Genomic DNA, 27,980 nt, shown 5'->3' with positions numbered 1-27,980 from the left:
CCTGATAATAATGTGCCTTTGCTAACCTGTTCCATAGCCTGACTTCGTTGACATCTCAATGCTTGTGTCACTCATGCTATGTCTTGCATGTGATGCTAACTTTGTCGAAAAGTAATAGGGAACATCTTGTAGATTTTTCTTTAAGCTTCCAAAGTGTGAGTGTTCCCTGTCGTGTTTTCTTCATTTTTGCATGATGAATTCTTAAATCGCTGTGTTCTTACCGAACCACCTTGACGAAACAACAAAGATTCACCTTGGAGACCTGAACTTCTCACCCATACACATTTATGCATCAGTGTCTGTTTATACAGCTGCTAACATTGCATTGTGCAGGTCACTCGCCTATGGATAGCTACTTTAATGATAATGATAATGATATTGAGTTCAAGTCTCCAAACAATGCTCCCACTTTTCTGTAAAACATAGTCCCCATCTCGTAAAACTTCGTATCATCGCCACCTGAAGTGTCACCTACTCGAAGAACAATCCGTGCTTCTTGTGCCAGTCTTCCAAGCTATGCTCCGGGTAACCATCAAATACCTGCTTCTTGCCCTCTGGCCATCGCACCCAAGCCGGCTTAGAGCTCTCCATGATGCAGACCATCTCATCAGGGACCGGCAGTTCCGTGTCAATGGCCGAAGCAAAAGGATGAATGAGCTCCGGCCAATGGTGATCCCACAGCCAAAGCATGGTGCTGCAATTGGAACAGAAATTCCGCTCCGACGCACAGATCTTCTCATCCGGTGTGCCTCTGGCCATGACGGCGGAATATTTCCTAAATCGGTCAGCTCTGAACTGCCATCTTCAACAGTCGCATAGAATATTCGAAAGCAGGCAAAAGACCGCATATTTGAACAGAAGACTGGCATGACATACTTGATCAAGTCCTTTCCCTTCTTGATCTCCAGACTATCGGCAATACCGCCCAGATTGACACTGCCACTGTATCCGCCGACCTTCCGGCAAATGCTACAGGCGCATAGTTGATAGGGAACTGGGGTTGAGGATTCGAGTGTGAACTCAACGCTGCCACACTGGCAACTGCCTTCAAGCTTCCTGTCTTCTTTGTTAGTATCTGTTCAACGAATACTGCTCGTATCAAGTCTGTGTCGTGTACACGAGAGTTCATAAGTATGGCGGGGTCCTACATCGGCATATTGGTCAAGTGGTCAAGTACGTATTCGGGAGAATAGTATAGTATTGTCAAGTGCGAAGCGTGACTTGTACTACTGATAGTAATCGAATCTTGTTCGACAGGACAAAGGATTGCGACTGACTATCTACTTATATACCAGGACCATATCCGGAACGGCCTCAGATGCAACAACGTCATTGGTATATAAGAGGCCTATCATGCAAACTCGGATTGTCTGGATCCATGAGGGGCTGGGTCAATGACTCCGCACATGCAAACTTGGATTCGCCGCGACGCTCGGATAGCACTGGATACCATGCAGCTATCGTCGCTTACTCTTTATCCATTGGTCTATCATTTTTCACCTCTGCATGTTGTTGTTGCATCGTTTTACGGTTGGGTACCCCGCATTTTGCTATTCCAGTACAACTAGAGAAACTTCCTTAATGGTATACAATGAGGACATAGTTGGTACATAATAGAATATACTGGCACAGTACTATAGAGAGTTTAGAGTCACGAGCTCATTATCTCTGCGTTATCTTATTGCATGACACTTCATACATCAGCAGATGTTTGCTCTGTTTGTCTGCATGTTTGTCACGATTGTCTTGTTTGTTCTTATCGGACCGCTCGCCGTGCCGTTTTTCAGCAACTATCGAGTCCGGCAATTGTCAGATACGGAGGACGACATATTGAGCCAGTCAATTATTCAGTCGTCATCAGTTAATTGCTCAGCTTCGGAATATACATACTACTCTGTCATCATGGGTTTCGGAGCTCCCGGTGGCGGTGCCGCCCCCATGAAGCCTACGCCGTGAGTTATACCCTTCCCGGCTTTGGAATATGCCTATAGACAGTGAACAGTCCCGGAAGAAACAAACTGAGCTAATAATCTCCCAATGAGTTAGTCCCGAGCGTGGCAGCTTCCCTCTTGATCATGATGGTAGTCCTCCCTTCATTTCCGCCCAACTTGCAGGCTAGCCTATCCCGCCTCGTCGGCAGCATTGAACCCTGCGCGAATCCTTTCTCTATCTACCCATTCGACACAGACCTATAACTGACATATCACTCTTCTACTGCTGAACCAGGCGAATGCAAGCACCTCATCACCAACTACCTCAAGTGCCTGAAATTGAGACGAGGTGTGAACGACGACGAGTGCCGGAAACTTGCCAAGTCGTATCTGTCTTGTCGGATGGACCAGTATGTTCCTGCTCTGCATATACGCTATTGAAGGAGTCATGGCTAATTACTTGCGATTCGCCTCTAGCAATCTTATGGCACCGGACGACTTCAAGAACCTCGGGTTGGTTTTCGAGAAGGATAAGGCTACATCGAGTGCGGGTGCTGAGGGTGCGGAGAAGAAGGCATAGTTCTCTCCTGCCGGACTTATATGCTAGATATCTTGGGGAGCTGTATGATATTGGGGGATGACATGGCCTCTGTATAAATAGGGTACTTTTGTGTTCGATGATTGATGATGGATGGATGGATAGATACTTCTCCATTTCCGGCGTTGGGATTGCGGTTCTGTATATAGCTTGTGTATCATACCTGACTTTGATGTGCATTCATTTCAAGTATACCTAGATAAATGTTGAGAAAGAAATATAGGTACAATTCTTGACAAATTGCCTGCTCCATAACGTCGAAGCAAAAACAACGTAACCATGCAATGTCATGCGGGGAAGCCGACCCGCCAGAACACCAACCCCAAAACGATCAAATCACTCTCCGCCCGTCCCATCGAAGTCACCCAATTGCTCCCAGCAATCCAACTCCCAACCACCACCCACGACCGATGTCGTCCATTGCACGGCCACCAGACCCCTGCCTGGTAGCAATCATTCTAATAGTGCGCTCACGAGCCGGTCCGCGCTTCGTCTTCCATTACCCACCCAACCCGCTCAGCGAGAACGGACTCCGAGGGGCGCCCAAAGCGCGACGACCGTCACGGAAGAATTATTCCAAGAGCAACGATTCCAGCTCCAGCGAAGACAGCAGCTCCACATCTAGCGAAGATGAAGACGAGACACCAATAACTGCAACTGCTGCAGCTGCCACCACAACCACAGGGACTGCGACACAGCCAGCCAATTCCACCCAGAACGCCTCGCACATCGCAGGCAGTCACCCCGTGGCAGGAAGACGGTCGAGTAACTTCGGTGTTGTCGACGATGGAATTATATCCGGCTCGCCGGGCGGAGAGTCCCAGCGCGCAGGTTCAGTAGGGTCCGGGAGGGGGCTGATGATGCGGAAACGAGGGACAAATTCCGATGCGGAGGAGGATGCGGGCGCTGCGTCGGATAGACAGGAGGATGAGGCCGGGCCGTTTCGGCCCCCCTGGGAGTCATTATTGGGGCTCCCTGCGGATGTCTGGGAGAAGTTGTTGAGTCCGTCGCGGTCGTGGCATAAGCGGCGGTTTGAGGTCGGGATTAATGATTTGGCGTTTGTGGGGTGGCCGGTTTTTGTGCGTGAGGATGGCACGTGGAGGAAGCAGAGGAGGAAGAAGAGGAAGCCTCGTGCGACTTGGGAGGGAGCGGAACTAGGACATAATGAGGCTCCTGGGGATGGAGATGGGGGTGATGAGGCCGAGGCTGAGGATGATAGCCCTGATCGGGGTACGGATCTTATTGCTGCTTCGACGGAGACGTTGAGTCCGAAGCAGATGGCTAGTACTGATTATCAGCGGACCTCGATGATTAGTGTTAGGTCGTTCAGGACGTTGAGTGAGGCGCTGGATCCGGATGATAAGGATTGCATGACTATGTTTAATGTCGTGTTTGTTTTGGATCCGCCGTTGTTGGAATATTCCATGCGGTTGAGGGAGATTTACGATAATATTATTAAGAAGTTCTCCAAGGCGCTGAAGTGGGAGCAGGCTAGGACGGATTATGTTTGGAAGGAGGCGCAGCATATCTCACATATCAAGGAGAAGGCTAAGGAGAAGCGTATGTGGTCCTGTCGATATGGAATGAATTTGGTTGCTGACCGAGTGACGAGCAGGAATGTCCGTGAATAGCCTCTATTCGGAGCTAATCAGCCAGTCCTCACTTGCAAGAGCTATCTGCACTGTGTTCACCAGCATATCGGCATCGAAGATTGCGTCGGTGTCCCTGAGTCCAGATGTGTCCATCTCGCTCCAGATACCTCCTTTAACTTCGACGCCATGGCTTCCTGGACCGACTGACAAGGCATATCCGGGTCTCTGGCTTACAACGGCGGACAGTGTCACTCCGGTCGATGATCCCACTGCTGATGAGAACACCGCCCCCCATCAAGTGCTTGCTAAACATTTTGCGCTCTTATTGCTGGACAATGAGGCATCAATTCTCAAAGACGTTGAAGCATCCGGGGGTGCTCTGGCTCCGGCGCTTGCCCATTATATCCGATGCTCGAAGCCGACGAAGTCATTTGCGCAGATATCTGTGTCCTCTGGCATACCGCTTTCCACAATCCAGATGCTGGCTAGCCATCTTGTGTATTGGAGAAGAGCGCGAGCAATCCCTCCACTCCATCAGAGGGACACTTATGTCGTATCACCAAACTGCGATCTGAGCAAGCTTGAGGTAGCCACGGCAGCTTATCAAGCAGCGTTCCCGACCCTCCCGAGTCTCCCAAAGATGCTATCAGCGATGAGCGGAACGCCCAGACCGTACGGAAGTTTCATCCCAAGCAAAGACCATAAAGACACATACTTCGCCATCTTAGCGTGGCTACTACGAGGTGGCTGGGTCACTCAATTGCGGGCCTTTGCAAGAGTCAAAATAAGTCCTGAAATCAAGATGGCTGTGGAGACGGCCCTTCGGCAGGAAGAAGTTGACAAATACTTGAGCAAGAGGGGATCAGCGTCAGATACCGAGACCAAGGAGGACCTTGATGATGCCAGTTCCTCTTCGTCATCATCACTAGACAGCAACGAAAGCGGTGATGAAACGCCCATGCCAGGTCGGTACAAACGGAACAACGAGCTCGACCTCTCCCATTCTCTCCTGGACCAGAACACGTCCTTGAAGACATCGTCGCTCATTCTGTACCCGCACCGTGCATCACCACTGGAATCCCGATGGTTAGGCGAGCTCATGGCACGATTCCCCGAACTTCAAGGCGAAGTCCCCGACGGGGACCTTGAATACGCGGGACTTCGGACATCCCTCAAAAAGTACTGGCCGACCTTTATCAAATACTTCAACGGCTATGACGCGCTCGAGAAGATTCCCGTCCGAGAGAACCTGAAGCGCAAGCTAGTATGGCAGATCCTCACGCGCCTCGGATTAGTGACAGGACAGCAATCATCCATCCAGTTGGATCCGAGAGAACAAGTCCTGGTTAGTGTCCGACATTGGTAGAGACGATTTATGATTTATGGCCGACAAATATGATCAAACTCTAATTATAAGCATAATATGCATCTACACTCATTCACATATAAGACAATTCAATATAATAAATAATAACTTATAGAAAAGCCACCCCAATCCAGCATAATCACACGTGACACCCCGGCACACGGACGGACGGACGGAACGGAAGCACTAAGACATTTAGCGCAACTAACACAAACCCAACTAGTGTTCCTCGTCAACGCAACCAAAACCATGTAAGACTCTCCGCCGCCGTCGGAAACAGGAAATATCTCGGCCTATGGTTGTCGATGATTGTTTCGGCTCGGATCCATTCATTCTACTTTAGACCCTCCGAGGAATTCCGAAAAAAGAAAAATTAATAGCCGTTCCACGGGACCAAGAACAGATAACTAAGTAGACTAGTTATTGTTGTCTCGCGCGCGCGCGTCTCAGCCCTAATCGTCGTGTGAACCGCTGCCCGGGGCTGGGGCACTTGCTAAGCGATAGTTTGTTAGTAGTTGGTTACTTACCATTATTGAGATTGGTTGGTTTGCATAAATTGTCCGGTTGCGCCGGGCGTATCCGAGGTTAAGTAGGTCAGGTTGGTTGGCTTCCGCTTACGTACTTAGAGGAATGTGACTATTGTAGTTAGTACTTGTGGCATAAGTAGGTTTGTGTTGTGTAAAGTGATTAATCGGTATTATGATTGGGTAGTATATTCAATGATTCCGAGGGCGCTGGATAGATGGTATTTGTTCCTCATTGAAGATGGACGGTGTGGCTGCTGCTGCTGCTGCTGCTGCTGCGGGATCATGCATGGGATAAAGGACATTATTGTAATTCCGTATCGGTGGAAGGATGGATAAATGGCTTAGATTTGACTGGCTGGCTGGCTGGCTGACTGGCTTATTGGGGAAGGAAAAGAAGGAGATCAATCCATCAATAAACTCCGTACCTTGTTGGGTTGGTTGGTATGGAATGCCCCTGCATTTTACTCCGTTCCCGGCCTATTAATGGGGGTTATTATAGATAGATTGTCCCCCGATTAGTATACTACTGGGTAGGTATATCGGGAGAAGAAAATCCAGTATATGATTGATTGATTGTCTTAGGGGTTGTTAATAAGATTGATTAACTTCGAGGGTCCTTCTTACTACTGTACTGCCTGGGAGAAAAAATTGGTGTTGTCGATTCATTCCTTCACCGGCTGCATGATCTAACTAACTTCGCATTTGTATTGAAGTTTAAGTACACTTGACTCGATTAGGTTAGAGTGGTGTTTGATGTTGATACGGTATGGAAGGGAAGGAAACTCGGAGATTTGCGGTTGTTCTATCTACTTGGTCAAAATTGACTAGAATAAGTTAGTATGTCGATACATACCCTTTTGAGTGTACTATACTATCTGAATGAATTGTCAAACTTGAATGTATATGAGAATCTAGAAGGCAGTGTGGGAAGATCATAAACCTTTTATGAAACCTAACATTCATAGCTCCATGACACATATGTGTGTGTCTATTGATAGTAGTCCTCTGGTATTTAATTCTTGGCATAGCGAGCACGTTCTTGGTTTGACACGGGTTGACATGGGATATAACCTTACTTAGATGCCCGAGTCTTCTCAAGAATGTCATTGATTTACATGCCTGTTTTGCAATGGATTTAATTAGTAGTATGATTTAGCTGACATGATTCAGTGCTCTCTTTGCTTTTTTTTGTGGTCTAGACTGGTGGGTCTGGGCACTGACAAGTAGATCAGGTTGGAACTTGGAAGTGTGGCTCGCTGGAGCTTGGTGTTAGTGAACTGTATGGTTATTATGGTCGCACTTGGCTGGGATTATTAGGTTTAGCATGCCTTCGGGAAGTAGTCGCATGACTATAGCAGTGCAGTGAATCGCATACTATCAAACACGGCCATTGAAGATTGACTGTTACTTTTGGGGCCTATGTGGAGAATGACATACTCCAGGATCAAGGAGGATCATGGCAATATTTTGTTATTCCTTTTTTTGGGGGGAGGGTGGGGGGGGTTGAAAGTCGGAATTTCATTTAATATATTTGATTTGTGGGCGAGGTCATCATCGATGGTATAATCCTACTACAGGAGCTGCTGGCGGCGTAAAAATGGATGTTTTGCTTGTGAGCTGGAAGTGCGAATGAACTGGCCACCTTACACATTCAGCAACGAAAGAAATCAGAATATAAATTGAAGCGAAATAAAGACAACAATCGCATCGTAATTGAGTGTTTAAATGCAAAAGAATTCATGCAGAATCAGGCACGTCGATGATTGATCACCTGACTAGCTCTGGCACTCCAGCACCGATAAGTCGCCTTATCGAAATTTCCAAATTCGACGCCCTTATCTATCAAGTGCATTAGGAAGGCAGCAGGATGCTCACTTGTTATGCATTTTGATTATAGATATTGTGCTCTGTAGGACCAAGACATCCCACGTCCTATGTAGCCCCGAGGTGGCCCAAACGCGAAGTGGGCATGGTTCAAATTGAAACCTTGCCTAAACCACTGTAAGTGCCGTTTTGTTTCCTGGGTGTTATTATTCGCTCCTCCTCTATATTCCTCTCAACGCGGTTGGATCAACTCGACAAAATTGAGTGGCCCGTAAACCCTGACAGGGCCACTGGAAAAAAGGCCTACCAGATGATGGCATCAGCCCCATCCATGCATGGATCACAGAACCCCTCCGAGCCCCGCCATGAGTGTGTTCGCGGTTCAAAGTCGTGCGCACCTGCAGTCCATTGCATTTTCGGTAAATGAGACCTTAAGCCGAAGTGGTTAGCATCGGAGACTGAGGGGAGTCTGCGAGGTACTAGAATTGTAGTCGTGTCACTTTACCCACAACCACGGAGGGTATTTGCTGCCTTCACAAGACCTGGTTATATTAATTAGACTTCCAGCTGTCAAGCATCACGAGTTAACTACTTTCTCCTTCAGGGTTGGGATGACATTTGGTAATAGAGAAAATGGGGTATTATGAGAGCCGAATTGAAACCGGAGACCATTACGGTTAGTGCCGCTGGGACATCCGAATTAGGACAGTCGCCAGTCAAAGGGTTTTTTTGGGCTTGGGCATAGAGGGGAAGTGAGGGGTTGCTGGAAAGGACTGACTGACTGACTTGCTGGGAGCCAAAGAGTGGGATGACTGGCTGGGGGAGGTAAGCTGCCACCCACGCATTCTCCCGACCTTCAATTTCATAAGCCTTGACTTTTAAGACAGGCTGGTTCGGAGGCAGAAATGCGTGTGTTATACTACTCTTACCACCACACTGGTTGTTGGTAATAATACGGCCCGCATGATAGTTATGGGCGGACTCATATCTAGGGATACCGATAGCAGTACAAATACTCGATTTGAAAATACTATATTGAATATTTCCACCTCTTCTTTATTTGCAATGGCCGTAATTCCGATCTAAAGAATCCAATGAGAATAGCCATCAAAATCCAGCAAAATCCATTAGCAATGCAAACTCATCTGCTGGTACTTACATACAACTTCCAGATCTTTACCCGGAATATTTACCTCCAGCACAAGTGAAAGGCCGGTTCATACCCACAGAAACCCTGGAGTCCACGAACCACATCGTGAGACGACGATGTGGGTATATGGCAGGAATAACAATTTTCACCACTTTTTTTCTGTGATTTTTTGGACTTAATTCCTACGCCCTTACCTCTTTTCTGCCCTTGGTTGAGCAGAGCCCGTCCTGCTGTTCGGAACTGTAGGAATCATGGTACAAACTAGGTACCATTGATACCCGTATTATTTGGCAAGACAATAGTGTTATTACATGCGGAAAACTCGATTACTTTACTGTACCTTGAAAGTAGAAACCTCCTGTGCAATTTTTTTTTTTTTTATTAACCCTCTGTTGGCGGATTCCACAATTCTGACTAGTACTTACTTTTCTTGCCTGCCTTCTTCGGCTTTTCCACGTCCCTCCGGCCTGTAAGTGATTTATTCCATTATTATTTTTCGTTCTCTTACACACACAGTCTCTCCCCTTCCTCTCTCTCTCTCTCTCTCTCTCTCTCTCTCTCTCTCTCTTCTCTCTTCCTTCTTGCTTCTCCCCTTTAACCCCCCTCTTCTCTATTTCCCCCCTCCCCTCCCCTCTTCACTGTTCCAACATTTTGGGATTCTGTCCCTCCCTGTGGTTCCCTCCGTCGGTTACCCGTGACCCGTGTTGCTATAGTGAGGTGGTGCTCCATTTCTGCAGTGCGCCTTTTTTTCCGTTCTCCGAGATCCTCCTTCACACACAGACAGAGGTATCCTTGTATTCAGCGGGACCACCGTCTACCTTACTTTTCTTTTTCCTGTCCATTTCCCTCCTCATTGACAAGTTAATTTGATCGTTGATCACTTTCTTCTTGCTCAGTCTATTTTTTGTTTTCTCCGCACGGGTCCTGCCTCGAACCTTTTTCCGTCGCAGCTCCTTACATTTTTTTTTCCCTCTTGCCCTTCCGTACCTGGCAAATCTTCAAACCCACCAAGTTCTGTAGCGGTTGTTGCCACGTGCAAGTCGCGCCTCGTTTACGCTTTAACGCTTTCGAAGGTGCAAGGTTAACGAGTTCTCTCGCAAACACCAGCGTATATCGATTCTTTACGTGATCGTCGATACGACTCCAAGCCAAGAGGCAGCGCAGTTGGATTCTCCGACGGCCCGAATATCATAACCGCACACCGCGAGTGCTTATTGTAGCCAGTCTTACAACAAGCACGTCGAACGAATCGGTTAGAAACCTCCTTTGGACACCTTCCTACCGAAGCGATCTCGTCTCACGATTTCTACATCGACTCCTGTTGGCCCTTCCTCGTTCGCCGTTTAGCGGATCTGGACACAAATTGAGCCGTGCGAGAGCATATTGGATGCGATTTGTGTGCTAGGTTTCAACATTAGTTAAGGGACCTTCCGACTACATCGGTTGTTACGCTACACTTCGTATTATCGACCGCGTCTTTGACCGATTGGACAAACGCCAGTTCAGCCGTCCGCTACCGAATAGGTTCAATAATCAGTGACTGGAAGTTGCGTTTGGTGGGGTTGCTCAAGGGCAGCGACTTTTTTATTGCCATCGTTGTTGGAGTTATTCCAACCAAACCTCGGTTGACAGCTCATTGCGGGAGTATCTGTTCTCTGGCAGAACTGACTTCTTCGCTTTCCTCTTTTCTTCACTAGAACGGGCTTCATAGACCGCGTTTATTTCTCACGTATCGAAAATGGCCGCTTCATTTTCTTACGCTCAAGCAGCGAAGGGCATTGCCCCCGCGCAGTCCCCCGCAAAGACATCACCGGAAGAGCAGACCCAAGCGGGTTCGAAGCCGGAGGAGCAGAGTGTGGACTCTAGCTCGCAGACGAATGCAGATGCCGTGCCTTCCAAGGCCGAAACAGCCCAGGAAACCGAGGTGATCCACACTATCGAGAAGGAAGTCGAATCTACAGCTACCAAGGCCAACGCTTCTGAAGCTTCAAGTGATGGCAACTCTTCCACGTCATCTGTCCCCAAGGATGAGGACGGAACAGATACCCCCAACGGTACTTCGGAATCTACCTGGGACAACAAGTCCCAAGCCTCGGGTACCGAGAAGACGAATACTGGGGCAGACAGCACGAAGGACAAGAACGCTGAGAAGGAAAAGGCTGTTCCTGCTAAGGAGCTGAAGGCTGCCCCGCTCCCTTCCGTGAACATCTGGCAGCAGCGGAAAGAGGCGCAGGAGGCCAAGGCCAAGGCCGTTGCCGCATTGAAGCCTGCCTCCAAGGGCACCTCAAAGACTGCGTCCGCCGCTTCCTCAGTGTCTGGTGATCATCAAGCCGAGTCGAAACCGGCCTCCAAGAAGAAGGGATCTGACGTTCCTTCGGAGGGCGCCAAAGACCGGAAGAAGGCTGACGGAAGTAAGGGACGTGATGATGGCGCCAGCATCCCTCCTGTTGGAGACGAGAGCCTCTGGCCTACACCCCAGGTTGCTCAGGGTGAAGAGAAGAAGAAGGCTCAGGAGAAGACTGAGAAGAGCCCTGTCATCCGCCCTCACGGCAAGGAGAAGTGGATGCCCGTTCCTTACGTTCCCACCGCTGTGTTCAACACCCCTCTCCCCTCTGCTCGTAGAGGCGGAAGGGCTGCTCGTGGTGGACGCGAAAACGCCCGCAATGGAACGCATGGCGCTGGAGCCGGTGCTGATAAGGCTTCCGGCCAGGCTGCACAGGGCTCTACGGCAAAGCAGGCTACCTCTGCTGACAGAGGAAGAAACGAGCAGAACTCCGGTCGCGCCAACTCGCTTCCCGCCCAGTCAAGACGCTCCAACAGCGCCGATGCTGGACTGCCAGATGCGCGTAAACACCAGGCAGCGGACCGCAACCGCGGGCCCAAGGGAGAGAACGCAAATGGAGCACCGGCCGGAAGAAACGCTAACGGGGCAGACACTTTCCCCCGCCACCATGCCAAGCAGTTCGCCAAGGGCCATGATACAGGCCATAAGGGTGGTGAGTCTCGTAACCCTCAGCTTTCCGTGGATGCCCAGGCCGGTCCTCGCCAGGACCGTCGCTTCGAGAATGGCCCTAAGTCGGCAGATTTTGCTAGCTTCCACGCCGACCGCGAGCGCAAAGAGAAGGACTTCCCTCGTGAGTCGCGTCCCGAGAGAGGACGTGGCGGACATCGGGGAGGCCGTGGAGGCCATGCTGGCTTCAATGGTGCTCAGAACGCCCACTTCCCCAACAACCACATGTCGCACCACAACTTCATGCACCCCAAGTTCGGCTTCAACGATCGCCAGAGGTCGCAACAGCATGGCCCGGTAAATGGTTCCGGAGGCCACAGAATGAACATCAGGTCGCCTTCCCTGCCGAACTCCACTGCCATGTACGGCGTCTACCCCTACCCTGGTGATATCAACACAATGTACGGCTACCAGCCCATGCATGCTGGGCCGATGACCGCATACCCCTATGCCGGCCAGTACTACGACCCTTACTCCCAGATTGGCATGATCTCGATGCAGGTCGAGTACTACTTCTCCGTGGATAACTTGTGCAAAGATCTCTTCCTCCGCAAACACATGGACTCCCAGGGTTACGTTGGGCTGGCTTTCATTGCCAACTTCAAGCGCGTCAAGAGCTTGACCGATGACTTCGAGCTTTTGCGCCATGTTGCTCGCCAGCTGAGGAGCGTCGAGTATGTTCAAGCTGAAGATGGGCTGGACCGTCTGCGGCCGAGAGACAAGTGGGAGCAATGGGTTCTCCCTATGGACCAGCGTGATCCTTCTGCCCAGAATGATGGCCCTTCTCCTAGCAGTTCTGTAAAGCCTGAAGATATCTACGTTGATGGGGCTGTCAATGGACAAGTCCCCAACGGTACCACTGAATTCAACGGTGCCAAGACGTCGCTCTCGTCTACTGCTCCGGAGTTTTCTCCTGCCGGCACCCAGAATGGCCATAATGAAATCACAAATGTACGAAATCCCCGGTGATGGTCGATTCTATCCCCTTGCTACTTTTGATGGACTACGGCCGTGCTGTTTGTGCCTACTTTCGCACAACGCATCCGGCAGTTGGCATCCTTCAATACTGTTTTAAATCTGTACGAGGCATCTGTTAACGTTTTTGAACAGCAGGCTGAATAAATTGGTGCATTGTTGAATTCTTCTTCGTTCCCGGGACCTCAACAATTGTCCTTTCAGGTGCGCAACACTGGAATGATATCTTCGGTTAATCTCACTGACTCCTCGGCAGTCTAATCATGAAATATGCGAGGCCTGAACCACTATGCTGCTCATATGTCAGATTGCGAAAGCTCAAGATTATCCGGGTCGAGAAGAGCATCTCACTAATCTGTCTCTTTCCTTACTTTCGACGACTTCTACACGCTTCGATTACGAGCACTCGATAAGCGATTTTCGAAACGGCAACCCAAGACGGTGACCGTGGAATGGATGTTCTGTACCAAATCTGGTCACGTTTCTTGGTCCAAAATTTCAATGCACAAATGTACAATGAATTTAAGAGTCTAGCGTTTGATGATTTCTTTGCACGAAACGTCAGCGGCGGCTTCTTCAGTCTTCACCTTTTGCGGCAACTTTCGACGAGCGACGGGGGTTTGGGAAAGCTTATCGGTTTTCAAAGAACTGAGCGAGAAGCGATCCTCTTGATACCCAAGCTACGCTTAGGCTGTCTCAGACCCTGCTCGCTATGGTGAAGTCCCTGTCCGAACCCAAGGGCACCAAAAGACCGTACCTGGGATGATAGCCTGAGAGCCGAGCTGGAAAAGTAATTATGTCGTTTGTTTTCGTTCTATTACTCTTCTATTTCCGCTCACCCTGTCTCCTCTACCATCTATGTTACTATTGTCGCTTTTTTTTTTCTGCTCATGACTTGCATTTATCTTCTTTCTTCGCCGACATGTGTCCATTGAAGTGGAACATTCATGCACATGGGAAGTCTCGGCATATCTTCTTTTGTTTCCTTCGCATTTTCCTATTTCAGTCATGGGAGGTTTCGAAAATTTCTGGAGTCCGGGCATGTTTTACTGGGCAGTGTTTATCTGCTCTTGATGCTTGCTTTGAGGTACGCCGGGCTGAAATTCTTTCCACGACCATAGAATGTTCATCCGGGTTATTTGCTTTTTAATACCGTGGTATTGTTTACCCTTCTTGTGTCGATGTTTAGTACGAATGAAACCAGAAAACCCAAAAAGGATAAACAGCTCCTTTCTCTTCTTCATTTCCAACCTTTTTCACTCAAAATCAACCGAACGGTCCTTCCCCAGACGGTGGGGGAGATGCTCGGCAAGCTGCACGAACGTTTTGCTCGCACTGCTATGAGGACTTGATATAGGCGTCTCTGCTGACTTGGCCTGGTTACCCTGGGCTTGATGGTGACGCCTTGATGGTGACGCCCTGCTGACATTCCATCTTTCTTTGCCTTTTCATACCGGTGGTCTTATCTGACGAGAGTTTTGCGCATCACTTTATGGGTAATCTATTAGTTGGATCGGGGTGTGACGAGTAGCCCGAGGTAAAGAAAAACAAGATCAAATGCATTATAGCTCAGGAGTCTTGTTTCAATTTGTGAACTTACGGAACGCAGTTCTAATATATATAGTTATACTACCATCTACCTCAAATCCGCATGAGACACGTGAATGCAATCATTCTAAATATAAATTAGGCAGTAGATAGTTATTCCTGGAGTATGGAGTAGAGCTGCAGGGTCCGCATCCTGAAGTCGCTGATTCAGCAATAATGCCTGAGGCTAAAACCGGAGCGGCCAGCCAGCTTCACCCGAGCGGCTTGAGCTTCACTCCGGGCTTCTCCAGTGTCTCCGATCAGGCCAGTTTAATCCTTCTCTACCCCCTCTTAGATTCCTGTCTACCACAATGGATGTGGCCTCTCGACAGACAATGAGGCTGATTCGGCCCTCAAATAACCGATCCCTTCTCTCCAGCCCTCGCATTGCCGGCGCTGCTCTCCCGACTACATACCCTCTGAACCGCATTCGACGGAGAAATGCTTCCAGCACCCCTCGGAGACTTGCCCCAGAGACCTCATTTCTGCCCCTAGGATCTGGATCCTCATCCAGCGCACCACCTACCTACTTCTCCAATCGCACTTCTCTTCCTGTCAACACCGTTGTTCGCTTCGTCCCCCAACAGACAGCATGGATCGTCGAGCGGATGGGCAAGTTCCATCGGATTCTAGAACCCGGTCTCGCGATCTTGATCCCATTCTTGGACCGGATTGCCTATGTTAAGAGTTTGAAGGAGTCGGCTATCGAGATACCCAGTCAGAATGCCATCACGGCCGACAATGTCACCTTGGAATTGGATGGTGTGTTGTACACAAGGGTCTTTGACGCGTATAAAGCCAGGTGAGTACGATGCGGCAGGGTTATTGTGCAGATATTCCTGAAGAGGGCCATCCTCTTTCAAGTATTGGATAGAAACTGACCATGCGACTCTTCGGGCTTCAGTTACGGAGTGGAGGATGCCGAGTATGCCATTTCTCAGCTTGCGCAGACGACCATGCGTTCGGAAATCGGACAGCTTACCCTGGATCACGTCCTGAAGGAGCGCGCCACATTAAATACCAACATCACACAGGCCATCAATGAGGCTGCGCGCGATTGGGGTGTTGTGTGTCTGCGGTACGAGATTAGGGATATTCACGCCCCGGAGGGTGTTGTTGCGGCCATGCACCGCCAGGTTACGGCAGAGCGGTCGAAGCGCGCCGAGATTCTCGAGTCCGAAGGTCAGCGACAGAGCGCAATCAACATTGCTGAAGGTCGGAAGCAGTCCGTCATCCTGGCTTCCGAGGCTATGCGGACCGAACAGATCAACCGTGCTGCGGGTGAGGCCGAGGCCATCCTGCTGAAGGCCAAGGCGACCGCCAGAGGTATTGACGCCGTCGCTCAGGCGATTGAGGCTGGTAAGGACAATGCTTACGGCGCTGTCAGCCTCAGCGTTGCTGAGAAGTACGTTGATGCCTTCTCCAACCTTGCCAAGGAGGGCACTGCTGTGGTTGTTCCCGGTAACGTTGGCGACATGGGTGGCATGATTGCCAATGCCATGGCTGTGTACGGCAAAATCAATGAGAGCCAGGCCAAGACCATCGCAGCGAAGTCCCTGGGAGTCCAGGAGCCGGTCCAGAAGGAGACCTCTTCCACCAGCACCAAGTCGGAGCAGACACCAGAGTACGACAACGTCGACGCGGAGAAGGAACACAAGACTCCTGATGCCGTTCAGGATGTTCTAGAAGGATTCGACCAGGTTAGCCAACAGAAACACCAATGAACAAAGCGGCATCCATGTTCTTCTAGCTTTTCTTAGCCTTGTTGTTTGACTATGATTGACCATTCTCCCTTTGCATGATTGCCTCATTATAATCACCGATTACGAAACTTCTGGATGAATTGCCCATTATCCTACCCATTTTGTATCTCTATTGCCCTATGTGCCCCGTCAGGTACTGATGCATGATGCTTCGGGAGTTCTACTCGAATTGAGAGTTACGACTACCGGGTGTTGAGCGCGTGCATCACTTCTAGCAGTTGGCGGAACGGGCGTCAGTCTTTGTCTGGATCATGTACAGTAGACAAAAGTGGATTCAAGGGACCTTCCCCATTCTCTATCGTAGACAGCGTAGAGATTATCGACGGTAATCTCCGTCAACAACTTTCTTCATCAACTTTAACCCTTAACTTTAGAGCCCTGGGATCGGCGGCAGAAGCTCGGGCCACCGCCTCCCGCGCCGCCCATCCTGGGGATCGCGACTTTCATTCATTGAAACCAAGGCGCGCCCTCTCATCGCCCGTTTTCCTTGCGCTGAATCCCTCCCGATCCCTTTTCTCGTCTGCCTTCCCCACGAGCTCCTCTCCTGCGTCTCACCAATTTACTCGCGATCGGACGGGCCCCGTCACCCGATGAGCTAGGAAGGACAAAGCTTCTTCTTTGCGATGGTACAAATAAGTTAATCCTCGAATCAGCACCTGCAACTACGCTACACTTCACTACTATCAGCCACACACATACCACGCCTACTTTGCCAACGAATCCACCGATCTCGGGAACATACACAGGCACCGAAAGGGATAGAAAGAGGAGGAATCATCTATAACACAGGGCATCGACGGTGTCTCCGCCATGCATATCATTAAGCCCGTTTGGCTGACACATGGGGGTAATGTTTTCCTTCCTTCCTCTCTCTTTCCTCCCTTTTGGGTCCCTGCCAGACGATAAATAGATGCGTTGTCAAGGATATTGTATTCTATCTGTTGTTATCCTGGCATTGACGCAACCTTTCTTCTTGTTTCTTAACTTTCACAATCAAAGTATTCATTCATCGGCTAACGCTCTTCCCTTTTTATCTTGTTATACAGGCGAACGGAAGGATTTCGAAGTCTATAGTTGTGATGTATCCCCCGATGGGAGTCGCTTGGTGACAGCTGCTGGAGGTCAGTTCCGGATCATATTACATATCCCTTTTACCTACGATTGTTTGCGGGTTCGAAAGCTATGGAATCATTCATTGACAAAGTTGTATGTACGATACAGATGGATACGTTCGGATATGGTCAACAGAGGCGATCTGCAACACCGACGACCCGGAACAAGCCAGTAAGCCGAAACAGCTGGCGTCGATGAGCAATCACTCTGGAACGATACATACGGTGCGGTTCTCGCCAAATGGGAAATACCTTGCCTCGGGGGCGGATGATAAGATTGTGTGCATTTATACATTGGATGCGAATCCGCCGTCTCATGCGTCGACGTTCGGTAGGTGATGCGAGTGGCTTGGTGGTTGTGGATACGGTTTGGGGTGGTGTTGACTGATGTTTTTGCGTGTTTAGGGTCAAACGAGGCACCTCCTGTGGAGAACTGGCGCACGATTCGGAGATTGATCGGTCATGATAATGATGTTCAGGATCTGGGATGGTCGTACGATTCTTCGATATTGGTTTCGGTTGGGCTGGATTCGAAGGTTGTCGTGTGGTCGGGGACTACGTTTGAGAAGCTCAAGACCCTTTCTATTCACCAGAGTCACGTCAAGGGCATTACATTTGATCCGGCGAATAAGTACTTTGCTACAGCTAGCGACGATCGCACTGTTCGGATCTTCCGCTTTACGTCCCCTGCACCGAATTCCAGCGCTCATGACCAAATGAACAACTTCGTCCTTGAGCAGACTATCTCCGCGCCATTTTCGAATTCCCCTTTGACAGCCTACTTCCGCCGGTGTTCCTGGTCGCCAGATGGTATGCACATCGCAGCGGCCAATGCGGTGAACGGCCCCGTCAGCTCGGTTGCGATCATCAACCGGGGCTCGTGGGATGGCGACATCAATCTTATTGGGCATGAAGCACCGGTCGAAGTCTGCGCTTTCTCTCCGCGATTGTACTCGCCCCAACCGATCACCAAACCGGCAGTGGATAGCCAAGGCCAGGTGGTGCACAACTCCGTCACGGTTATTGCATGCGCGGGCGGTGATAAGTCACTCAGCATTTGGATCACCAGTAACCCGAGGCCTATCGTGGTTGCCCAAGAACTGGCTGCCAAGTCCATTTCCGACCTGGCATGGAGTCCGGATGGCAAATGCCTTTATGCAACTGCCCTCGACGGCACAATCCTTGCCGTGCGGTTCGAAGATGGGGATCTAGGCTATGCGATGGAGATGGAGGAGAATGAAAGATCGCTTACCAAGTTTGGCACGAATCGAAAGGGCGCCGGCATCACCGAGACCACGGACGGATTGCTTCTTGAGGAGAAGAGTAAAGCTGGAGAGATCAAGGGAGTCGAAGGTCGCATGGGTGCTTTGATGGGTGACGATCATGCAGCTGCAGACAGCACGGCCGATGGAAAGCCTGGCTCAGGAGCATCGAATGGTGTCACGCCAGCTCGAGCAGCCTCCCCTACGCCGGATACACAAAAGTCTCAGCCGAACGGAACCGCAGGCACGCCCGCAGCACAGGAGCCGGAGAAGCCTGATCCATACCAGGTAAAGCTGGAAAGGCTGAAGCAGCGTCCGACGTATACGAAGGATGGAAAGAAGCGAATCGCCCCCCTTCTGGTATCGGGTGCTGGAGCGGCCGAATCCTCTCTTCCACAAGCCCGACTCATGGCGTCGGTCAGTAGCCAAGTCAAGGCCGACACACCGCAATCGATTGTGGACCTCTCCAAGCCTTTCGATGGGCTACCCAAGGGTGGTCTGGCAGCGCTGCTTTTCGGAAACAAGCGCAAACTCGCTCAGTTAGAAGGGGATGACGATGGGCAGGTTGAGAAGCGCGTGGCGCTGGCCAGCCAAAACGGAGCCACCCCGATTCTGGCAAGCACGCCCGACGGTCTACTTCCAGCTCAACCGCAGCCCGCTCCCACCGGTCAGCAACAAACGCCAGAGTTCATTCGACCAGCTGTTATGAATCCTTGCATGGCAATCAGTCAGCTTCGGTTGGCGGTACCGAAGGTCCGCAGTCAGATAGTACGAGCCATCGATCCGACTGGGAAACCGACAGAGCCCAATGCGCCGGGGGAAACCAATAAGTCGCGGGTTGACGTGGTTTTCGAAGCACGCAATCCATCTCCGGCCAGCTTAACGGGTCGTGCGATTGATCGAGAACCGGTGCGGCTCACGCTTTTCCGTGGCGAGCAGCCCCTGTGGCAGGACTTCCTCCCGCGCACTGTTCTTCTGGTAACGGGTAATTTGAGCATGTGGGCTGCAGCTTGCGAAGACGGATCGGTATACATCTGGACGCCAGCTGGGCGTCGGCTGGTCAGCGCCTTGGTACTCGAGGCACAGCCAGTGATTCTGGAGTGCAATGGTCCTTGGATTCTCTGTATCTCAGCTGTGGGCATGTGCTATGTCTGGAATGTGAAACATCTTTCCTCTCCACATCCGCCTATTTCATTGCAGCCAGTGCTTGATGCTGCCGTTCACACATTGGGCGCACACCCGAGCGCTGCGCCCGCGATCACAAACGCCCGAATCAACTCCGAAGGTCGTGTGGTGGTTGCCTTGTCGAATGGTGAGGGATACTCCTATTCACCGTCCATGTACACCTGGCAGCGGATCTCGGAGTCTTGGTGGGCAGTTGGCAGTCAGTACTGGAACACCACGGAAGCACCTGTGGGCAATCTCCAGTCGACAGACTCGCAGGACAAAGACGCCAAGGCAGCTGTGTCGGCAGGGATTGTTCCCTTCCTGGAGCGCAACACCACGAATGAGACGCTGCTGCGTGGACGTGCCTACTTCCTTCAGCGACTGATCAAGGTGCTGCTGTCGCGGGAGGGCTATGAGAGCTTTGAGTCTAGTGTCTCCATCGCTCACCTTGAGAATCGCCTTGCTGCTGCGTTATCTCTAGGCGCCAAGGAAGAGTTCCGACTGTATCTGTCGATGTACGCTAAGCGGATCGGGGCAGAGGGGCTAAAGATGAAGGTCGAAGAGCTGCTGAAGGGATTGATTGGTGGGCTGTTTGAAGAGGAGGATGCAGACGCGGTCCGCCGGTTACAAGACAACGAGCAGGACGACCGGAATTGGCGCGAAAGCTCCGAGACCCTCTGTGGCTGGCCACGGGAGGTGTTGTTGAAGGAGGTGATTCTTGCTCTTGGTATGTTGTCTTGTTTAATGTGTGATTGACTTATAACTAACGTGGTACAGGCAAACATCGTGATCTTCAACGTGTGACGGTGCCTTATGCGAAGCTGCTGGGAGTTGTGGACAACGAGTCTGAAGCTGGAGATGCCATGGAAACCTAAGTTGGGGGTGGGGGTATCATGTTCGATTGTTTGCTAGGCGTTCACTGGCGTTGACTGGGTATTGATTATTTTATACTAGTCTGGAATGACTGGGTTTATGGGTTGGGATATGGAGGGCATTCATGTCATACTTGCGCTGCTGCTTTGCACACTGTGTATTGTTTCTGTATTATATCACATTATGTTGGTGATGCCTGTGTGGTTGATGGTGTCTCCTGTTTTTCTTCATTGATAGCATTGATGCTTGTTTACTGGAGATGGGTGCGATGCGAAAACCATTTATTTCAGCACTCTTCATGCACTTGATCATGTTGGACTGGAGGGATATATAATAGGACCTTCTCCTTCTGTCACTGACCACAGGATGTATCCTTCTATGACCAAACTTACGGTCAAGCAGAAAGAGCAGTACTGTATGGCGCATTTAAATATACGGTATTCGCGATATTTACTGAATTCTGAATTTCAGAAGTAACGAGGTCTGGCGTGTGCTGAAGATATACTTCCATACTGTATACTGCCACAAATCTGAGGCATCAATACAAGGGCAGGGCTCTCACGTGGGCGGTGAAAGTGAAAAAAAAAAAGGCACACATGAAATTAGCGAAGAACCGGCGTCAATCAAGTCGTCATGGGATGCCAAAGTTACTTACTGTGTAGAGCACCGAATACAAGGAACTGGAATCACTAGAGTTACAGCCCGTCATCCTAACTGCCACCCACCTTGTTCACTGTAGATATACTTTTTCCATATCCATTATCTTCTGCCCACGGCCAAAGTGGGCGTCGCCATCCTGTCTTCCCTCCCGGGCACCCGTTTTCTTTTCCTTTCTTCGTCTCTCCGCTTTCATCGTTCCGCAGCTGGTCCTGCTTCATCCTTTGCTGCTGCTGCTACTACCTTCCCCTCTTTGCGACTCTCGCTTGCTGCTGCTGCTGCTGCTCCTCCTCCTCCTTCTTCTCCGTCCCCGCCCTTCCTCTTTCTTTCCCGCCGCTCCTACTCGAGCAAGAAGAAGAAAGCATCCAAGTCCAAAATGCCCCCCAAGAAGGCCGTCGTTCAAGAAAAGGTCCTGCTGGGCCGTCCAGGAAACAACCTGAAGAGTGGTATCGTATGTGAGCATTGACCCCCCCATACACTATGTGTTTTTTTTTTTTTTCTGCCCCTCCCAGCCTCCTCCCTTTTCGTCTTTTTTTTCCCTTTTTTTTTTTTTTTTTTCAACTTCCCTCCCTCTCCCTCGCTTGTTTCCTTTCCCCCCTATAAATATCTTCCTTTTCCTTTTCCTTTTCTTCCTTCTCTTCTCCTTCCTTCTCAACATGCAATCACCACACACAATGTAATTGCCAAAGAAGGGAAATAATAATGTTTATTCTCTCCTCTCTAGGTTGGTCTCGCCAACGTCGGCAAGTCCACGCTCTTCCAGGCCATTACCAAGTCGTCTCTTGGTAACCCTGCCAACTTCCCCTATGCTACCATTGACCCCGAAGAGGCTCGTGTCATTGTCCCCGATGACCGCTTCGACTGGCTGTGCGAGCACTACAAGCCCAAGTCTCAGGTTCCCGCCAACTTGACCGTCTATGATATCGCCGGTCTGACCCGTGGTGCCTCCACCGGTGCCGGTCTCGGTAACGCTTTCTTGTCGCACATTCGTGCCGTCGATGCCATCTTCCAGGTCGTCCGTTGCTTCGATGATGCCGAGATTATCCACGTCGAGGGTGACGTCGACCCCATCCGTGATCTGACCATCATCAGCGAGGAGCTGCGTATCAAGGATATCGAGTTCGTCGAGAAGGCTCTCGAGAACCTTCAGAAGCAGACCAAGCGTGGTGGTCAGACTCTTGAGATGAAGAAGCTGCGTGAGGAGGAGGCTACCGTTGCCAAGGTGCTCGAGTGGCTCAAGGACGGCAAGGACGTCCGCAAGAACGAGTGGGGTCCCAAGGAGGTACGTTTATTTTTCCTTTCTTTCTGCGCTGCACCTGCACACCTTTCATGATGAATAAGAGTTTTACTCGAAATAACCCAGCTCGTCGAATGTCTCAAATTTTTTTTCCAACGTAGAGGCATCATGAGATTACGTCCCGTCTGATTTACTTGATTATCATTTATTTTGTCATCTGCATCACTGTTTTCGCAACATGCTGATTTGTCTAGGTTGAAACCATCAACCCCCTGATGTTGCTCACTGCCAAGCCGGTTGTCTACCTGGTCAACCTGAGTGAGAAGGACTACATCCGCCAGAAGAACAAGTACCTGCCCAAGGTGTTCGAGTGGATCAAGACCAACTCTCCGGGTGACTCCCTGATCCCCATCTCCGTCTCGTTCGAGGAGCGTCTGACCCGCTTCGAGAGCGATGAGGCTGCTCTGGAGGAGTGCAAGAGCCTGAACACCAAGTCGGCCCTGCCCAAGGTGATTACCACCATGCGTCAGGTGCTGAACCTGGCCAGTTTCTTCACCACCGGTACGGACGAGGTGCGCCAGTGGACCATCCGTAAGGGCATCAAGGCCCCGGCTGCTGCTGGTGTTATCCACACCGACTTTGAGAAGACCTTTATCCAGGCCGTTGTGTACAACTACGCGACTCTGCGTGAGTACGGCGACGAAGGTGCCGTCAAGGCCGCTGGTAAGGTGATGACCAAGGGTAAGGATTACGTTGTGGAGGATGGTGATATTCTGTTGATCAAGGCGGGTGCTGCCCGTGGTTAAGTGGTTAAATTGTTTATATAGCCACCCAATACCATTATCATTTCCTTCAACTTGATGTTTCATTGTAGTAGTCATAACCAGCAAGCAGTAATCAATTAAACCGTAATCTATAGTCATACTCTGTAGTTCATACGTACGTATAGCAGACCTGCAGCTAGCTACCCCACCAACCACGTGACATCCCCCGCAACAGATCTGCGTGAAGATTGCGATAGCCTCCGAATTCACAACATACACCCACCACCAGCAAGATGTTTAAGAAGGAGTGAGTCAAACCAGCATACTTATCACTCAATCAGTTCAATCCATCTATCCCACCACATCCCCTCACTCCTAATCCCTCCTCACCAATTCTCCTCACTACCAATCCTCTTCCTCACCACCATCACAAGCAATCACTAACAAAGAGTACCAGTATCCCCCCGAGCAACCGCTCAAAAGTCAAATCCTCCGTGCAGCGCGGCCTCCGCCAACGGTTCCTAGACACATACCCAGGATTCGAACCCTACATTGAAGAAGTCCTACCGAAGAAGGCCCAACTGGATGCCGTGAAGCTGTACGCCCCCAAACCTTTATACCCCACCCCTCTCCTTACGAAACAGCAAGCTAACTAACCCATCCCTCCGGGATGATAAATGGAATAATAGTCCGGAAAGATCCACCCTCTACACCCACGAAAACACCCCCTTATTCTACCAACCGCTCGACGGCCCACCCATCCCGCACCTGAAACTCATCCACGCGTACCCGGACGCCCTGCCCACGATCCAGATCGACCGGGGAGCTATTCGGTTCGTGTTGTCTGGTGCGGCGCTCATGGCGCCGGGGTTGACGAGTGCTGGGGGGAGATTGCCCGATGTGGAGAGTGGGGAGAAGGAGATAGCTGCTGGAGAGGTTGTTGCGGTTAAGGCGGAGGGGAAGGAGACGGTTTGTCTGGTGGGTGTGTTGAAGGTCGGTACGGAGGAGATTAAGAAGGTCGGGAAGGGGGTCGTGCTTGATGAGGGGCATTTTCTTGGGGATGGGTTGTGGAGGTATCATCTTGATTAATTGGTATTTCCCCGGAGGGGAATTGGGGAGGGGAGAGGGGGTTATACCAGTGTGATTGGGGTTGGGTGTGGCTATGATATGACTTTTTATTATTATGTTTGTATGTGAATGAAAAAGTGTCTATGTCTTCTGTTATTCTCTCTTGAAGGTGGTATTATGTACATTTGTATGTAGTTAGCTATGACGATGATTCAGGTCGCGGTGATAATGATGTCGGTGAGAGTGATGACCATGACGGCGTGCGGATCGCCAGTCCTAGTCCCTTCACGCTCGTTCCTGATCCGTTCAGTCCCGTCCCTGGGAGATTGCCATCTCTCAATCCCGCGCGCGTCACGGCCCGTTGCAGCATATCGCCTGATCCGTCGAGCGCGATCAAAAACCGGGCCAGCTCTGCACACAGCTCCCAGTCGTTCTTCCGCGATGCGAGGTACATCAGACGGACGACATAGTCCTCGATAGGCGAGTCGTGGTCGTCGTCTTCGTCCTCGAATGCCTGCAGCACTAGAAGATAGCCTACTGCTGTTTTGAGCGAGTTGAGCTTGAGTGCTTGCTCGAACAGATCCTTCGGGGGAGGAAGGTATGTAAACAGGGTTCGCCAGGAGCGGAGTTCTGTTTTGCGCGTGCACTGGACGACAATGTCTAGGTATACGGTGGCGGGCAGGGAAGCTTGGAGGAACGATATGACCGTCGGGAGGAGGGGGCTGTGTTTCTGTGATGGGTCGTCGGTCTTGCTGTCCTTGCTGGCGTTGTCGACCTCGTCGTCGAGGACGTGGTGCAGCAGGACTTCTAAGGCGTGTGGAAAGTAGGAAAGGTGGGAGAAATGCTGACACAACGACAGTGCTGCTGGCATGTCGCCATGTGTCAGGCTATGTTGGAGGAAGTATGGAAGGAATAGGTGTGTCTATATCGTCAGCAACAGTCTTAAAAACCAAAGGACAACTTACTCGGATGGCAAATTTCAGCACAGAGAACGTGACATCGCGGCGCTGGGTCATCTCTGCCTCCACTCCCAGCACGATGCCCTTATTCAGTAGAACTGACAGAGGGTAGAAGTCCAGTGGTACCTCGAGCGGCTTCGCTACGTCTTCCCGGTGCAGCACATCCTGCACATCGCTCCATGAAAGGAGTTCTTTCCCGCAGAACGTCCACAATGAGTCCCGCAGCGACAAGTTGCTGTGATACATGTTCAACGCCATCTCGGCTGCCGGACTAGCCGGGACTGACTCGTCCACAGACGGCGCAAAGTTGAAGGACAGCTGGTCCCTCATTAGAATGTAGTACTCGACTTCGTGCGATACCACGCGCATGTCGTACTTTAGCTCTCCAGTCTCCGACGTCGATGGTTGCAGCAGAACCAAGTTGCCGTCGACCAACAAGAGCACTGATGCGACCTTGACATCCTGTGATGGATCGCCATTACCTACTGCAGTCAGTATACGTAACCACCCAGAAGCAGCACACTTACGCATCTGATCCTCAGGCAAAATCCAGCTGATCGCTCGCACGCGGGTCGGTGCCCGCACGATGCCATGAAAAGCAATCTGACCAACCGGGACTAGCGTTATTCGTGAGTGTGCAGAGTTGATGATGTAGTGGTAGAGGATATTATCATAGGTATAGACAAGAAGGGAGTCTTCGCCCGATGGTCCAATGAAGACAACAGGCGAAGGAAGGTATTCTATATGCAAGATTGTGTGGTTGTTCAAGGGACTCTCTCGGGAGTAGAGCCGGAGCTGTGACGATAATTAGTACTTGGTGCACACTCATCTCTGTTGACTCACCTCATAAGATCCATCGTTGTCGATGGCAGCAATCAGAATGTGTCCGTACCAGCACATGCCGCCTCTGACGGCAAACGAATTCTCAATCTTGGAGTCCTCAAACACTCGCCAGCGGCCGCTGTTCACGCTATAGTGTGCAAGTCCACGCCGGCCAGCAATGGCTACGTACCTCCCGTCCTGCGAGACGACGCTGGAGCGAATGGGCCACTGGGAATGCAGATAGGATGGAGGATATTGCGCATGGTGCCAGAGCGAATCCTTACCCGAGATAGTCATGAGATCGGGTAGGTCGTGGCCGCGGTAGAGAATAATCTCCGTCCCGGTTTGCAAGAGACCCCGAGCCAGGTTCGCAGAAGAGTAGCAGCCCGTCAAGGCGCTGCGAGCGGTTTCCAGTATCCACAATCGACGATCATTCTGACCCGTAAGGATAATTTCAGCCCCCCCGCCTATCCAGCAGCCGTGAGAAACCCCAGTCACCCAGTCCTCATCGTTCGACTTGGCAAGAGTCCGATCTGCCGTGAAGCTGGTCCCACCGGGCTTGCCAAACACACTCCATGTCGTCCATCCACGCTCATAGCCTGCAAAGAGGCAATAGCCGTCGGGCGAATAGGACATGAATGACAGATTGCCGGTTGTAGCAAGGGAAGCTGGCAGTTGAAGCCGATGCGAGAGAGGAACATTCCCCATGTAGTCTTTAGCCGTGTATACCAGAATATCACCGTTCGCGCAGTTGACAGTAAGAAGCGAGAAGCGGGCATTGACTGCAACCTTCATGGCTTTCGTGCCCCCATCCTCAGGGTTGTGGAAGCAATGTCCTTGGAAAAGCTTCTTGGGAGTCTCCGAATCCGTTGTGCCTTCCGGAACGCGCTGGACGGCATACGCCTGGCCTTCGTTGGTAATCCATACTAGCAGATTGATAGCTCGATCATACACCATATCCGTAATAGATGTGCGCTTGGACACACCCAGGATACGGCTCAGAAGCTCAGACTGGGTCTGTGAGCCGTCTGCATCAGGCATCCATCGGATGCACTGAATGGCGGCTGGCTTCACCGTGGCGACGACGAGTTCATTATCCAGCGCAAGAGCTTTCGCAATGCCCGACTCTATCTTGATCGCCATTCTAAAGCGAATGCTGACATCTCGAATCCCAGTAGCCTCTTCCTCGGCTGTTAAGCGCGCAAGCTGCTGACGGCGAGTCGAACTGGTCTGATCGAAGTGGTGCTGATAAACACGAGTGGTAGGGCCAACAGCAATCGTATACGTCAAAAGGTATCCATTCAGCGTCTGAGCAACGAGAATAGTCGAATCCGGGTGCATCAGGAGAGCTACATTAGGCCCATAGTTCTCCAGGGAAGAGGCGGACCGAGCAACCGCAGCTACAACAGCGGTGGGCTAACTGCTAGTCAACATGCGCATCTTACAAGTTTCAAGAATAGGAACCTACTCTAGTCTGCCATATAGCAATTGACGAATCAGTCATCGTCGCAAACATGAACCCACTCCTGGAAACGCAAAGCCCCGTAATGGGCTCATCCGCCCAGGCCGAGTCCGTCGTCCCCGTCGGTTTGTCGGCTTCATTTTCTCTCAACGACAAACCCTGCTCCGCAGAGCTCTCGTACTCTATTGAATCATCATCTTCGGAGATCGTAACCGGGATTGCAGGGCCATTGATCGCATAGACCCGGGGAACTCCATTGGGCCAGTACATGGCT

The 27,980-nt window shown here is 50.8% G+C and overlaps 9 protein-coding genes across 9 annotated transcripts; 7 read left to right on the top strand and 2 right to left on the bottom strand.

The window, feature by feature from the left end:
- Nucleotides 1-27: 27 nt before the first annotated feature.
- BO87DRAFT_12163 (GFA family protein) lies at nt 28-1,275 on the bottom strand. Its single transcript, XM_025617963.1, has 3 exons — nt 1,149-1,275; nt 877-1,056; nt 28-775 (listed from the first exon to the last, which is right to left on the bottom strand). Exons 1-3 carry the CDS (start codon nt 1,154-1,156, stop codon nt 472-474), a joined length of 492 nt encoding a protein of 163 aa, XP_025485503.1. The 5' UTR covers nt 1,157-1,275; the 3' UTR covers nt 28-471.
- A 525-nt stretch (nt 1,276-1,800) lies between these two features.
- BO87DRAFT_372154 (cytochrome c oxidase assembly protein Cox19) lies at nt 1,801-2,697 on the top strand. Its single transcript, XM_025622222.1, has 4 exons — nt 1,801-1,952; nt 2,047-2,081; nt 2,227-2,341; nt 2,409-2,697. Exons 1-4 carry the CDS (start codon nt 1,903-1,905, stop codon nt 2,509-2,511), a joined length of 303 nt encoding a protein of 100 aa, XP_025485502.1. The 5' UTR covers nt 1,801-1,902; the 3' UTR covers nt 2,512-2,697.
- Nucleotides 2,698-2,895: 198 nt separating this feature from the next.
- BO87DRAFT_348498 (nitrogen permease regulator 3 family protein) lies at nt 2,896-5,556 on the top strand. The gene is made up of 2 exons (XM_025620969.1): nt 2,896-4,089; nt 4,145-5,556. Exons 1-2 carry the CDS (start codon nt 2,940-2,942, stop codon nt 5,485-5,487), a joined length of 2,493 nt encoding a protein of 830 aa, XP_025485501.1. The 5' UTR covers nt 2,896-2,939; the 3' UTR covers nt 5,488-5,556.
- Nucleotides 5,557-10,292: 4,736 nt separating this feature from the next.
- On the top strand, nt 10,293-13,115 carry BO87DRAFT_12024 (La domain family). The gene has a single exon (XM_025617947.1). It carries the CDS (start codon nt 10,727-10,729, stop codon nt 12,965-12,967), a length of 2,241 nt encoding a protein of 746 aa, XP_025485500.1. The 5' UTR covers nt 10,293-10,726; the 3' UTR covers nt 12,968-13,115.
- A 1,699-nt stretch (nt 13,116-14,814) lies between these two features.
- BO87DRAFT_372151 (SPFH domain-containing protein) lies at nt 14,815-16,606 on the top strand. The gene is made up of 2 exons (XM_025622221.1): nt 14,815-15,362; nt 15,465-16,606. The coding sequence occupies exons 1-2, from the start codon at nt 14,872-14,874 to the stop codon at nt 16,282-16,284; spliced, it is 1,311 nt and encodes a 436-aa protein (XP_025485499.1). The 5' UTR covers nt 14,815-14,871; the 3' UTR covers nt 16,285-16,606.
- A 187-nt stretch (nt 16,607-16,793) lies between these two features.
- On the top strand, nt 16,794-21,161 carry hir1 (putative histone transcription regulator Hir1). The gene is made up of 5 exons (XM_025622220.1): nt 16,794-17,170; nt 17,370-17,444; nt 17,545-17,766; nt 17,841-20,591; nt 20,642-21,161. The coding sequence occupies exons 1-5, from the start codon at nt 17,134-17,136 to the stop codon at nt 20,737-20,739; spliced, it is 3,183 nt and encodes a 1,060-aa protein (XP_025485498.1). The 5' UTR covers nt 16,794-17,133; the 3' UTR covers nt 20,740-21,161.
- Nucleotides 21,162-21,770: 609 nt separating this feature from the next.
- Nucleotides 21,771-23,485, top strand: BO87DRAFT_324163 (YchF/Obg family ATPase; the record flags this gene model as incomplete). Its single annotated transcript, XM_025620058.1, has 3 exons — nt 21,771-21,845; nt 22,119-22,676; nt 22,886-23,485. 3 exons carry the CDS (start codon nt 21,771-21,773, stop codon nt 23,435-23,437), a joined length of 1,185 nt encoding a protein of 394 aa, XP_025485497.1. The 3' UTR covers nt 23,438-23,485.
- A 203-nt stretch (nt 23,486-23,688) lies between these two features.
- On the top strand, nt 23,689-24,741 carry BO87DRAFT_402925 (translation machinery-associated protein 20; the record flags this gene model as incomplete). The annotated part of the gene is made up of 3 exons (XM_025625723.1): nt 23,689-23,702; nt 23,853-23,993; nt 24,085-24,741. 3 exons carry the CDS (start codon nt 23,689-23,691, stop codon nt 24,482-24,484), a joined length of 555 nt encoding a protein of 184 aa, XP_025485496.1. The 3' UTR covers nt 24,485-24,741.
- BO87DRAFT_454796 (RIC1 family protein) lies at nt 24,663-27,976 on the bottom strand (the record flags this gene model as incomplete). The annotated part of the gene is made up of 5 exons (XM_025628592.1): nt 24,663-25,385; nt 25,429-25,904; nt 25,950-26,217; nt 26,266-27,660; nt 27,713-27,976. The coding sequence occupies 5 exons, from the start codon at nt 27,974-27,976 to the stop codon at nt 24,663-24,665; spliced, it is 3,126 nt and encodes a 1,041-aa protein (XP_025485495.1).
- Between the last annotated feature and the right edge of the window lie 4 nt (nt 27,977-27,980).

Source organism: Aspergillus neoniger (assembly GCF_003184625.1).
Source record: "Aspergillus neoniger CBS 115656 unplaced genomic scaffold BO87scaffold_1, whole genome shotgun sequence".
NCBI classification, from domain to species: domain Eukaryota; kingdom Fungi; phylum Ascomycota; class Eurotiomycetes; order Eurotiales; family Aspergillaceae; genus Aspergillus; species Aspergillus neoniger.
The sequence above is the reverse complement of the archived record's forward strand: the minus strand, read 5'-3'. Positions and strand labels throughout refer to the sequence as shown.